Below are 12,724 nucleotides of genomic sequence, written 5' to 3'. Positions count from 1 at the left end.
TAATCTCAGTTATTGAATTGTTACGATTGTGCAAAATGGTACGGTTTCAAACGATACCCAGCCCTTACGAGTAGCTGAATTTACCAGGTAATTTGAATTGTCTTCATGAAAGCGCCATATTCCAGTGCCAACTTGGTGGAAATCAATACGAAGTTTTAGGGCTGTCAAAGTTAACACGATAATAACGCATTAACACAACTTAAGCTTTTTGAGGTTGTAGCGGGCTCAATTTGACTCTAATGCTACAATGAAGATTCCGGCATAATAGGAAACTACAAAAACCTAAGGAATCCATTGGTACCAACCATGTGATACTGGCTTGTCGCGAAGGAGGCTAAATACCGCTTCAAACGTTTTGGCAAGGAAAAACTGGCATTGCCATTTTCAAAAGGGGTCCCTTGACCTCTGACCTCAAGATATGTGAATGAAAAAAGGGGTTCTATGGGTACCCACGAGTCTCCCCTTTACAGACATGCCCACTTTATGATAATCACATGCAGTTTGGGGAAAGTCATAGTCAAGTCAGCACACTGACACACTGACAGCTGTTGTTGCCTGTTGGGCTGCAGTTTGCCATGTTGTGATTTGAGCATATTTTTCATGTTAAATGCAGTACCTGTGAGGGTTTCAAGACAATATTTGCCATTGTTTGTGTTGTTAATTGATTTCCAATAATAAATAAATACATACATTTGCATAAAGCAAGCATATTTGCCCACTCCCATGTTGATAAGATTATTAAATACATGACAAACCTCCCTTTAAGGTACATTTAGAACAGATAAAAAAAAGTGTGATTAATTTGCGATTGATCCCGATTAACTATACACAATCATGCGATTAATCGCGATTAAATATCTCAATCGATTGACAGCCCTGAGAATTTTAAAACAATGCCCAATATTTCAGAGGCATTAAAACTTAATCAACTTGTTCATCTTAAATGTATTTAGACAGACAAGTTGTATTTAGATAGCCACTGTTTAAGAGATGAGGACTTCCAATATGGCTACCAGAGAGTGCTACGTCACAACTGCAAATTACTTTTAATATAAATGATTCTCTCGTGTCTTCTTACCCTGTAGCTGTGGAATAGCTCAATGGCTCGGAGGACGTCAAACTTGCGAGCCATGAGGAACTTGACGGCCAATTCCCTGGACAGCGGCGACACTCCATGCTGACTGGTCCACTTGTTGATTTCCTCCAGAAACTGCCTGGTAGCCTAAAACAGACACACATGTGGTCACAAACTCTGTACTCCCGTAATCGAAGGGTCAAACAGACAGGAAGTGAAACTGGGCTTTAAACTTGATACATCCTCACAGGAAGTGCAATCTACAGGCCTGGTAAGACGTCTATGATAGTGTTTCATATGCTGGTGTTGTATAGTCTGCTCACTGCGGGTGTGTTTACAGAATGAATATACGCAGGGAGGTACAAAATTAAATGTGTGAACTGTAATTTGTGCAGCCAACCAAAACGATTGGTTTTACACAAGTTACTCAGTTTTGCTATTTCATCTCGCGTGTTAACCACAGCTATCTTGGGGAAAGCGTTGGCACTTTGTGAAAGGCATGAAGGCACGAAAAAAAAAAAAAGTCCAGTCCATGGTTGAGCTAAAAAGAACAAGTAAAACTGACGAGTGATGTATATAAACAGAAGCATGGCGATGAACAGGGAATTGTGTTAAGTAAAAGAAAACTTCCAGGTTAGATTTTTTATAAAGTGAGTGCAAGAGAATGAGAGGGGAAGAAGCTGGAATCTTGCTGAACTGGTGTTTATGATGAAGCTGCAATAATGACAGGGCAACGCACTCAGACTTTTAATAGTACTTGGGCAGTAAAGCCAGTCACATGCAGTTGCTGTTGAGTGCTGAGATATCAACTAATAAAGCAGGATTCAGTTATAAACAAATTGATGTTTGGTGAACGGACGACACTGACGGCAATGAAATTAAAAGGTTTTTCGCTTCCTCCTCACCAGGAAGAAGATGATTAGCCTAATTGGCCATCAAACTCTGTGATGGTAAAGCTTACACATGTGCATCTAACATGTTTCAAGATGAAGATGCTAATTAGTTTCTTGTGAAATCTGGCTGCAGCCACAGGAAAGAACGTCACAAGAGCCGAGTGGAAAAGAGCTAAAAATGCCGACTGACGTTATGATGGATTACTGGTGATTACGTGGCACTAATTAGACCCCCATTGTAAATTAAAAAAAAACAGACAACTGAGTGTTTGTTCTTTACTATTTAGTTTCACATTAGGCATTGCAACAGGTATTCACAAAATCAAAATGTGTGTGTATTAAACCTGCTTTTCTGGCCACTTGGGGCCAGTGGAAACTTAACTGACACATCATCTTGTAAATTGATAAAAAAAAAAAAAAAAAAAAAAAAGTGTTAACAAACAGTTGCCTAATACATATCCAACAGATACGGAACAACATTAGCATTCATTTGGAGTCTGTTTCTGGCCACCTAGTGAATATAAGTCCAGTCTTCTTTTGGCTCTGTTTTGGTCTCCAATAACTCACCATATCTGGCTCTTTAGCCACTAAATGTCCCTCTATGTTTGCCAGCTGATTGCTAACTGTGTCAGTCTGCCATTTGGTGCTGTCGAGGTAGCGTACACTGGGTTTTTAGAGCTTGTCCACTGAAAACAGCTGCTTTAAAAAGGTGTTCTATACTATATCCAGAGCATGAATATAGCATCAAACAACTATTTATTATGTAAAGAGTTAGAGGAGTAATGTCTACCTGAGCACAGAATGAAGTCACTCTCCCTCTGTGTGTGTTATAATAAGAGCTTCTCCGTGCTTTGTTGATATATCTGGGCCACTGCGCGTGCTTTTAGTTCATGTTCGTACCCGTGAGCGTGCTCCACTGGCTAGCTCACGGCCGCCGCTCTGCATTGCTCTCATACGGCGGTTAAAGCTGATAACACCATCCCAACCAACGGGAGCTGCAAGCCGCCCGCTCAACTTTTGCCATGTTGAGAGCCGTGCGGAGGCAATAGAAATGCTCCCATTCTTGCATTTAGCACCTTTAAGTAATGACACTTAATTGGAGAAAGGTTTGCTATCTTACAAAATGTGTTTGTTTTGAACACTTCTTTCAATCAAACACAATATTCAGACACTGGTTCAAATCTTAAAAACAACCAGTAAATTCATATCAGATACTGCACTTGTAATTTGGAAAATGTGTTTACCCCAGAGGCCTTCCACCCATCTTGCAAATAACTTATGCATTTAGCCATGTAGCAGTCTTTCAGGAGCTTCCTGTCCTCCTCTGCTCTTATTATATACACTCCCTCAGGAACCCACCCCCACCACCACCCAAAGCACCCGCAGAGTTAGCGAGTCAGCACCCAGTGAATCGTCAAAAGGCGACACAGGAGGCAATGAAAGCTCACACTTTAAACACAGGGTACCGCTTCTCTGGTGAGGCGCAGCGGCGGTGGGGCATGCATGGGAGACAGGAAGTCAAGTTCTGGGAGTCCGCGGCTCTTCAGGAATACAAAACGATCACTGACGAGCACTGAGCCTCGAGACAGGATGCCACTGTCTCCCCTCAGGAAAGCCAGTGCTTTCACAGACAGGAGGGCCTGCAGCTTCTGCTCTGTTCAGATGCCTTAACATGCAAGGGATGAGGGATGATTGCACCTGACAGGCCTGAGGTCGTTTCATATCCGATTCTCATGGGGAGGGGTGTTATTCTGAATCCTGAGCTTTTCAGCGCAGTAGAGAATGGATCTCTGGTCATTTCGAGCTGATTCTACAACATATTGGCATAAAAGATTTACAATTTAAACATAACTTGACTAGTAAATATTTCAGTCCTCACAACTGAACTATGAACTACAATTTACGGTCCACATTTTACTGGGAAACCTGGGTGCATTCCTATGACAGAATAGTTTAAATTAGAAAAGTCTACAAATACTTTATTGTGTTAGCAAGCGTCTCTTTTCAGTCCAGTACAACAATACTATCTTTGAGTTCATTTTTGACTTTTGGGAATAGCATGTGTGGAAATGCTTCCAAACAAATCTCATGGTCTTTTTCAGCGAATGGAGTGTTGTGACACCATCCATCTGTGAACACCAGACCAAAACCAGTCAGAGCATCAACTTTGAAAGGGTCAACGCCACTGACCAGGAGTCAGAGGACGGCCAGAGAAAGATCAATGAGGTTGTCCACATCCCTCGCCAGAGACCATCTTTGAACATAATGACCACATGTTATCATACAAGTGCTAAAGACTATAGAGAAGTGAAGACGTGTTTCACAAAATGCATTTAAACATCTCTCCTTTTTATTAAATATAATTTGTTCAATATCTATGGGGTTTAGTGGGTGTGCAATTAGTTGGTGCCACTGATCTGGTGGAAATAAAAGAAGAAGATGACTCAGGGCTTCAGACAATTGACGACAGTAGCTGACTTCCTGACTTTAATCTTCTGCCCTTTAAAAGTGGGTTTGGCTCAAGCTGGACTGGTGCAAAGCTCTGTCGACTTGGTAAACAAGACAAATAGAAAAAGACTGACGAGGGAAGATACTGCATGTAGCAATGATTTGGCTTATAATTGCTAATTATTGACAGAGAAAACTGCAATAAGACTAAAATATGATGTCAACAAGACATCAAATCTGGAGCTGCTTCAGAAAATATAGTTGGTGAAAAGGTTAAAGGTGCTAAATACAAGATTGGTAGCATTTCTATTGCCTCCGCATGGCTCTCAACATAGCAACAGCTGAGCCGGCGGCTCGCAGCTAACTGTGCTAACAGCGCTAACAGTGTAAACAACAGCAACACTGCTGACAGAGCTAACAGTGTTAACCCGGGGGGGTACCGGAGGGTGGGTGGTCAGCTGTAATCAGCTGTAATCGCCATATGAGAGCAGTGCAGATCGGCGGCCGTGAGCTAGCCAGTGGGGCATGCTCACATGCACTAAAAAGCATGCACTATGTCCACAAAGAATGGAGAAGCTTGGATTACAACACACAGAGGGAGAGTAACTTCATTCTCTGCTCAGGTGGACATTACTCTTCTATATCTTTTAGCACATAGTTGTTTGCTGCTATATTAATGATCTGGATTCAATCTTTGTCACTATTTCAGAGTTGTTTATGGTCATAAAATTTTTTTTTAAAAATTGAACTTTACCAGGCGAATAATCAAATTTTGTGGTAGTGTCCTTTAAAACAAAGTCCACTAGTTCCATCTAATGTGGGCCGTCTGCTCTTTGTTGTTGCACAGTCAAGCGGTAATCCTTTGGTGTTGGCCAAAGACAACTTCCTGTCAGATTGCTGTCAGGTACACTCGGGTTTCCAAGATTTCAGTGGTCTGACAGCTGCTCTTTCTCTCCTAGCCTTTTAAGGAGAGCCTGCCAACTCCAGGCAGTGACCCTCTGTTCCTGGAGAAGCCAGTCTTGTTTGGTTTTTCTGCACTAGGGGCCATATCCGCCAGAGTGGAATTTGAGGATGAACCAGTTTGTTTTCATGATAGCACACCACTGGAAGACTCGCTGCGGAGGAGTGACTTAGTCAATTCCTGGAGGATGCATAAATATTTGCTTGACTTGCTCCAGTTCTGATATGGCAAGAGATATTTTCCTTTAAGTTCTTGAAACACTTAATTCTGGCTTAAACTGCCTGACATGAAGCTAAACAGACCGAGAGGTCGGAACAGAATTAGTCTGTATCTGATCAAAAGTCTTTATATTTTCTGTATTCACTGGTTCAGCTGTCTTTATGTCCTCGGTTTAAGCCGAGTGAGACATTTTAAACAATAAACAGCCGACATTACAGAATTCAATTTGTTGTCAAGAGCTGTTCATTGGTGGTGTTGACAATGACTGTCGATAACTAATTGATTGGGTTCACTGTGGTAGGAACATGTTGTGCTGGGAGTTAGTGGATAAAGTTGTATTTGGTTCTTCGCCAAACAGCCCTAAAAACAAGTCCACGGGTCCAAAAAGGTTGGAGACCCTGACCCAGATAACTATGACATCAGAGAAAAATAACTGCCACAGGGAGACGGCGGCTGTGTCCAAAATCTCTCCCTCATTCACTACTCCCTAAATGATAATAGACACTAAGAAGTCTGCAGATTACTTGTTTGTCTCTGACCAATAGTACACAACCCACATACTGTGTATTCAGTGAACTATCACAAAAAACTATGAAAACCAGCAATTATACATAATTTGATATGCTGGAACCAGTGATTTTTCAGCACATTTGACTAGTTGTGTTAGCTCTACATGATTGATCAAATATTTAAACGTGACATATCACAAAAAAACTCACTTTTATACTGCTTGTGCTCATACATTTGGGTATCTGGAGTTCCTACCAACCCACAAACTGTGAAATAAGACAACCCAGTCAGTTTTTGTGGGCTGCCTTGATCAGAAAACATGTGATTCAACAAACTATTCAGATTTTGGCTCCCCTTCCTATGTCACATGCAGGTTCATTTACCGCCCACGGCTTGAGAAGTTCATTTGCAAAGGTGCTTTTTTAGGAGGGGGGTCTTAAAGAGACAGGCACTAAAACAGAGCGTTTCAGACAGAGGATGAATACAGGTATATTCAGACAGTATGAGAAAAATAAAGTGTTTTTTGAATATTAAAGCATGTAAACATGTTCTAGTCGAAACCCAAAACACATGAATCGGAAAAATTAGGGCTGCACGATTTATGGCCAAAATGATAATCACGATTACTTTTTTTAATTAATATTGACATTACGATTATTTATCATGATTAGTCATTGACTTTAGAGACAAAATATTTGTATTGCCACATGTCACATTTCAATAAACACAGAGCACTGCTTTTACGTCCATGTTGTGCCACATTCCTGCTAATGTACAGGCTGTAAGGCTGTTAGTTTAGGAAGCACTTGATTTGATATGCAGCTGAGTTTTCAATTAGCGTACCACGCATTTTAAATGTCAATATCGCAATCGATCAAGTTCATTTAATTGTGGGAAGCCAAAATCCTGATCATGATTAATATTCAACTAATTTAGTTTATAATGATTTAGTAGTTACCTTAACTGTGATAGATCAATTTATTCACGTAGCCAACCACTAATAAAACTCTAAAGACCATCCTCAGGTTGTACATTTTTGTTGTTAAATACATACAGGTGTAAATAATTTGTATTAATAGCTCCATTTCATTAGGATGCATCAGTGCCAGGGCAATGGTATTGTACATGCTGGCTTACTGGCAGGATTTTTTAAAATTGTTTTTTCATGATCCTTTGTTACAGGAATGGGTCATTAATGCCTCAGTATTGACATACTGTCTATTGTATTCACATTCCAGCCAGGAGGAGTCATGCTGTACATGGTGACTGTATTAATGTCTCAGCAGGAAGAAACTCTATTGAAGGGTTATTATGGAAAGTAGTGGGGGGGGGGGGGTTACTGCAGCGTCATGATGACACCTTGATCCTACAGACAGGGCTAATGCACTTCTTCTTTTTTTAATGCCATTTTAAAAGGATTCATGGCTGCCCTTGACATAGTCTTTCTATCTGATTACAGATGCCATGCTAACCTATTTACAAATGTAGGGCTGCTGTTGCCAAGCGGCTTCGCTTCACTTCAGTGAGTCCCATTTGGCACGAGTCAATACCAAAACAGGAAGTCAATGACGTCACTCTCTCCCTATTCCCCAATTTCTCTCACTCCACTGCTTCCTGGGAGTAGACTCCACACACACACACACAACAAACACACAGGCACACAACAACACACACATTTTCTCTAAAGCACATGATAGACACACACAAACACACTCTGTAACTCATAAACTCCCCCCTTCCCCCGAGTCTAGTGGAAATGCTTTTAACAGCTGCCTTTAGAATGAAGTTCCACTACACCCGGCGTGTACGCTCCCGAGAGAGCCACCCTGCAACACACACACACACGCACACACACACACACTCTACCATAACACCCCCCACAAGGCTGTGGATGTAATGAGGGCGTCCGGTACCCTAGCGGGGGCCCTGGCTCACACAGGAAATGGAGTAGCCAGATAAGGCTTTCTGCTGGCCAGATGATGAGAGGAGTCAGCGGGAAGGGAAGGCACGCGCATGACTGAAGCACCAAAGAAGAAGAAGACTCGAAAAAAATCATACATAGATTCAAAATGTAGATACTGCAAACTGATTCTTATTCCCCTCACAGTAACCTTTCTTTGAGAGCAAAATGAACAATGTACAAAAAACAGCAAGTACAGTCTATTAGTTGTTGGATTTCTTATGGTTTGGTACCGTTTATGCCACTATAGCTTTGATTGGTCATATTTAAACTACAAACCAAGATAAATGCTATGATTTACACTCAGATGCCAGTTTATTAGGTACACCTAACTGAAACTAATGCAGTCTGATACAACAGTCCTGCAATAAATCATGAAGGTTATAATGTTTAAGAGAGGTGATACAACTTTAAAAGGTCTACCCTCATTGATATAAAAGAGGTGGACAAAATATTAGAGACCCCTCTTAGTCTCAGTATAACACAATACAATTAAACAGCCTCCAAAATGACCATAAAGTTGACAGGCTACAACAATTATAACCTTCATGAAGGTAGGATTTAGTGCAGGACTGTTTTATTTGACTGCTTTGCTTCTAGCTATGTGTACCAACTAAACTTTTTGTATTTAGACTAGAGTACACTAATAAATATGAGTTTAGCAGCAATCCAGGTTCAACTAATTTGTTTTTTTAATCCAAAAAAGTATGTTAAATCATGCTAAGTCTGAAACGATTGTCCATCTAATTGATGGACATAAACCGGTTCATCTGCAACTATTTATTTTAACAAAACAAAACAAAACATTCCCTAGTTATAGCTCCTTAAAAGTCAATATTTTCTGTTTTCTTATAATAACTTTGAGAGCTAAGTGATGATGACTTGACAAAATAGTATAAAATCTACATATTTCTGCCACTTTCAGTAACCAAAATCTTTATATGCCGGGATGTAACAAAGGGAAACTTGTCAAAACTAAGTTTTTTAGGCAAAGTTAACAGCTTTTTAGGCTAATATAAACATTTCACATTATAGTAAGTTGGATGAAACTCCTTTAGGCTTTAATAAGACAAAAAAATATACATTAAAAAAGTGCATTTCCTATGCTTGAAATTGGACTACATGAGTGAATGTGTCAGTTTCCCCAAGTTTTTTTAAAACCACATTAATACATTTCAACTTTGAGAGCTAAGTGATGTGATGACTTGACAAAAATAGTGTAAAATCTTCATATTTTTGCCACTTTCAGTTACCAAAATCTTTATATGCAGGGATGTAACAAAGGGGAAACTTGTCAAAACTAATTGAACAGCTTTTTTAGGCTAACAAACATTTCACAGTATAGTAAGTTGGATGAAACTCCTTTAGGCTTTGATAAGACAGTTATAGCTCCTTAAAATGTCAATATTTGATGTTGTCTTATATCAACTTTGAGAGCTTAGTGATGATGACTTGACAAAACAATATAAAATCTACATATTTTATCACCAATATCTTTATATGCAGGGATGTCACAAAAGGGAAACGTGTCAAAACTAAGTTTATATCTTTTTAGGGCTAACTTAAACATTTCACTTTATAATAAGTTGGATAAAACTCTTGATAAGACAAAAGAATATATATAAAAAAAGTGCATTTCCTATCCTTGAAATTGAACTACATGAGTGAATGTGTGTACCCTGTTTTTTTCTAAGCCATACATTACTTAGCATGACAGTATATAAACCAAGTTTCTACTGTATAGGCTACATTCCTGAATGAGCCAAATGTGGAACCAGACAGCGTTTCCAACTCTCCCCCCATCCTGGTGTAATATCACGGTCTGTACCCACGAATGAACAACTTTAAAAGCAGCAGAGAATGAATGTTCTTACAATCTGTGGAGGCTGATAAAGGATAAAGGCGATAGCTCGGCCTGTTTCGCAATAACACTTGAGCTCAGCAGCTCAGAGAGGAAACTGACAGTGATGCAACGAGAGCAATAAAGCGCCAGAAAATCGATACAATATTTCCGCTCCGCATTTCAGGAGACATATTTCGCAACAAATATCCATTGCGCACTGAACCAGCGTCCGTCTCCAGACTCGCTGCGGTGCGCAACACAGAATAGCTCCAGGTATTACAGGGCCGAGGAGGCTGGGACATTTAGACACAGAGAAAAGGAAGAAGTGTAAAGCATAAAGATTATTCAGGGCCTACCTGTTCTTCCTCCGCAGACAAAGTAGCTGCCATGGTGCCTCCGTCTCTTGATCACCTTTTCACCGAGACGTGTCCTTCTTCTTCTCATATGAAGTGGAAGAAGACGGAGACGGAGAGATGTCTGTGTGTCTGTCCTCCTCGTGTAGAAAACGGGGGTTTAGTTTAGGGGTTGTCCCTCAAGCTCAAAGTTGAAGGCATCTGAATCGCTGCAGTCTGAATGCTTTCTTCTCTCTTGACACTGTTTTAACTGCAAAAACAAGCAGGATAATCAGCCCCAATAACTAGATACAAAACACGCTGATGTTGTGTCGGATTTCACCGAGAAAAAGAGGACAGAGAAGAGAGAAAAGGAGGACAACTCGAGCAGCTATAGACGAGGCTTTTGCTTCGGCTCGATGATGTTTCAGAGCATGATCTACCGTGCTCTGATCAGAGGGCTGCAGCTGCCCAATGACTCCTCCATGCCATGAATTGCAAGTTTTTAAGCCGTGAACGTCGCCTTTATGTTGTGAGAGGAGACCTGAACAGGGGGAGAGATTGTAGGCTGTTCTCTCTGCTGTTCTTTCTGCATGTTGCTCTACCCACCCCCCCCTGGTGGTTCAGACCAGAACAGACTAAAAGCTCACACGACCTCCTCCTCCTCCTCCTCCTCCTCCTCCTCCTCCTCCGCCTTCATTCATAAAAATAGGAAACCAAACAGGAAAATCACCATTTTGAGTGTCAGCTTGCATCCGGAGGAGGAACCGAGGAAGACTTACTGACATAGTTAGCTACATGATACTAAACTATGTGCATCAATAACGGACACTTATTGTACTATAACATAAAGTCCTTCTTAAAATGTGTTTGACTGTCACTGAAGATGCATAATTTAACTTCCTGTGCAGAGTCTTAGATTTAAACACAAGTTTGACGCTTTTTCTTGCCAAGAGTTGGTAAGTTAGATGAGAAGAGATACAACTGTTAGATAATCTATTTACATTACAGCTAGTTAGCTAGCTAAATATGAAGCTAACTAGATGTAATGTTTTTATTTTTTATTTTTTTATTTTATTAAACAAATTCAAATTTACAAACAACATGGCTCATAGATCATTGCATTCAAGTAAAAGGACAAGGTGCATACAGAAAAATAAAAAATAAAATATGTAAAATTATACATGAAAATAATAATAAATTAAATTAAGGGCTATGGGCTGTATACCTGTAATTCATATTCTTCTGTTATTCTAAGAAGTTTAAATGCATTTTTGTGTAAGAAAGAAACTCAGAATGAAACACATTAAACTTATAGGTTTCATTTTCATATACTTGGATTTGTGCAAATAAAATGTTCCAAAAATGAGAATGTTATTCACCAGAAAGTCATCTTTGTTATTTAAATCCATAAACAATGCCCTTTTGAGAGAAGTTTCCCAAACTAGATGTAAAGTAGCTAGCTAATAGTTAGCTAGCTACATTAGCTTACATCTAGTTAGCTAGCTAAATATGAAGCTAACTATTAGCTACAGCTAGCAGCAGCTAGTTAGCTTAGCATGTCAGGAAACTAACTTTACATCTATAACGGACACGTGTTGTACTGTAACATAAAGCCCTTCTTAAAATGTGTTTGTCTGTCACTAAAGATGCATAATGTAACTTTAATGTGCAGAGTTTAGTCTGACCTTTAAGCACACGTTTGACGCTTTCTTGCCAAAAGTTAGTTAGATGAGAAGAGATACAACAGTTAGCTAACTACATTAGCTACATCTAGCTAACTAGCTAAATATGAAGCTAACTATTAGCTACAGCTAGCAGCAGCTAATTAGCTTAGCATGACAGGAAACAGCTAACTGACTTTTTCCAATGGCAAAAAGTTAAAATGTTATATATGTGTAATAAATCCAATATGTTAAAACAACAATTAATGTATAATGTAACTTCATGTGCAGAGTTTAGTCTGACCTTTAAGCACAAGTTTGACGCTTTCTTGCCAAAAGTTAGCTAGATGAGAAGAGATACAACTGTTAGCTAACCTAGCTACATTACTATAGTTAACTATTAGCTAGCTAACTATTAGTTAAATATGAAGCTAACAGTTAGCTAACTAGCTAACAGTTAGCTAACTAGCTAACTGTTAGCTAACTAGCTAGATGTAAGGTAGCTAGTTAGCTAAATATGAAGCTAACAGTTAGCTAACTAGCTAACAGTTAGCTAACTAGCTAGATGTAAGGTAGCTAGTTAGCTAACTATGAAGCTAACTGTTAGCTACAGCTAGCAGCAGTCAATTAGCTTAGCATGACAGGAAACAGTTAGCCTGACTCTTTCCAAAGGCAAAAATATGTTATATATGTGTAATAAAATCCAAGTGTAAAAACAACAATTCGCTTACGTTATTTATATATTTTAGGCGGTTATGTAGTGAACTGTTTCGGTCATGTCTAGAAGGTAACCCGCAAACTGCGAAATCTGATCTGAGA

The 12,724-nt window shown here is 39.6% G+C and overlaps 1 protein-coding gene across 2 annotated transcripts in view; it reads right to left on the bottom strand.

Annotated features, from left to right (window-relative positions):
* ptpn9a (protein tyrosine phosphatase non-receptor type 9a) overlaps positions 1-12,724 on the bottom strand; it is a 29,340-nt gene that overhangs the window by 16,527 nt on the left and 89 nt on the right. Inside the window, exons 2-3 of one of the 2 annotated variants that reach the window (XM_037767327.1) lie at positions 10,266-10,503; positions 1,079-1,222 (exon numbers count right to left, since the gene is read on the bottom strand). In XM_037767327.1, coding sequence (XP_037623255.1) covers positions 1,079-1,222; positions 10,266-10,298 — 177 coding nt within the window. In that variant the 5' untranslated portion in view covers positions 10,299-10,503. Of the gene's footprint in view, positions 1-1,078; positions 1,223-10,265; positions 11,160-12,724 lie in introns of those variants that run through there. The other variant, XM_037767326.1, reaches the window with a different exon arrangement.

The sequence above is a fragment of the Sebastes umbrosus genome, chromosome 4 (genome assembly GCF_015220745.1).
Source record: "Sebastes umbrosus isolate fSebUmb1 chromosome 4, fSebUmb1.pri, whole genome shotgun sequence".
NCBI lineage: Eukaryota > Metazoa > Chordata > Actinopteri > Perciformes > Sebastidae > Sebastes > Sebastes umbrosus.
This window is presented reverse-complemented; position numbering and strand designations above follow the sequence as displayed.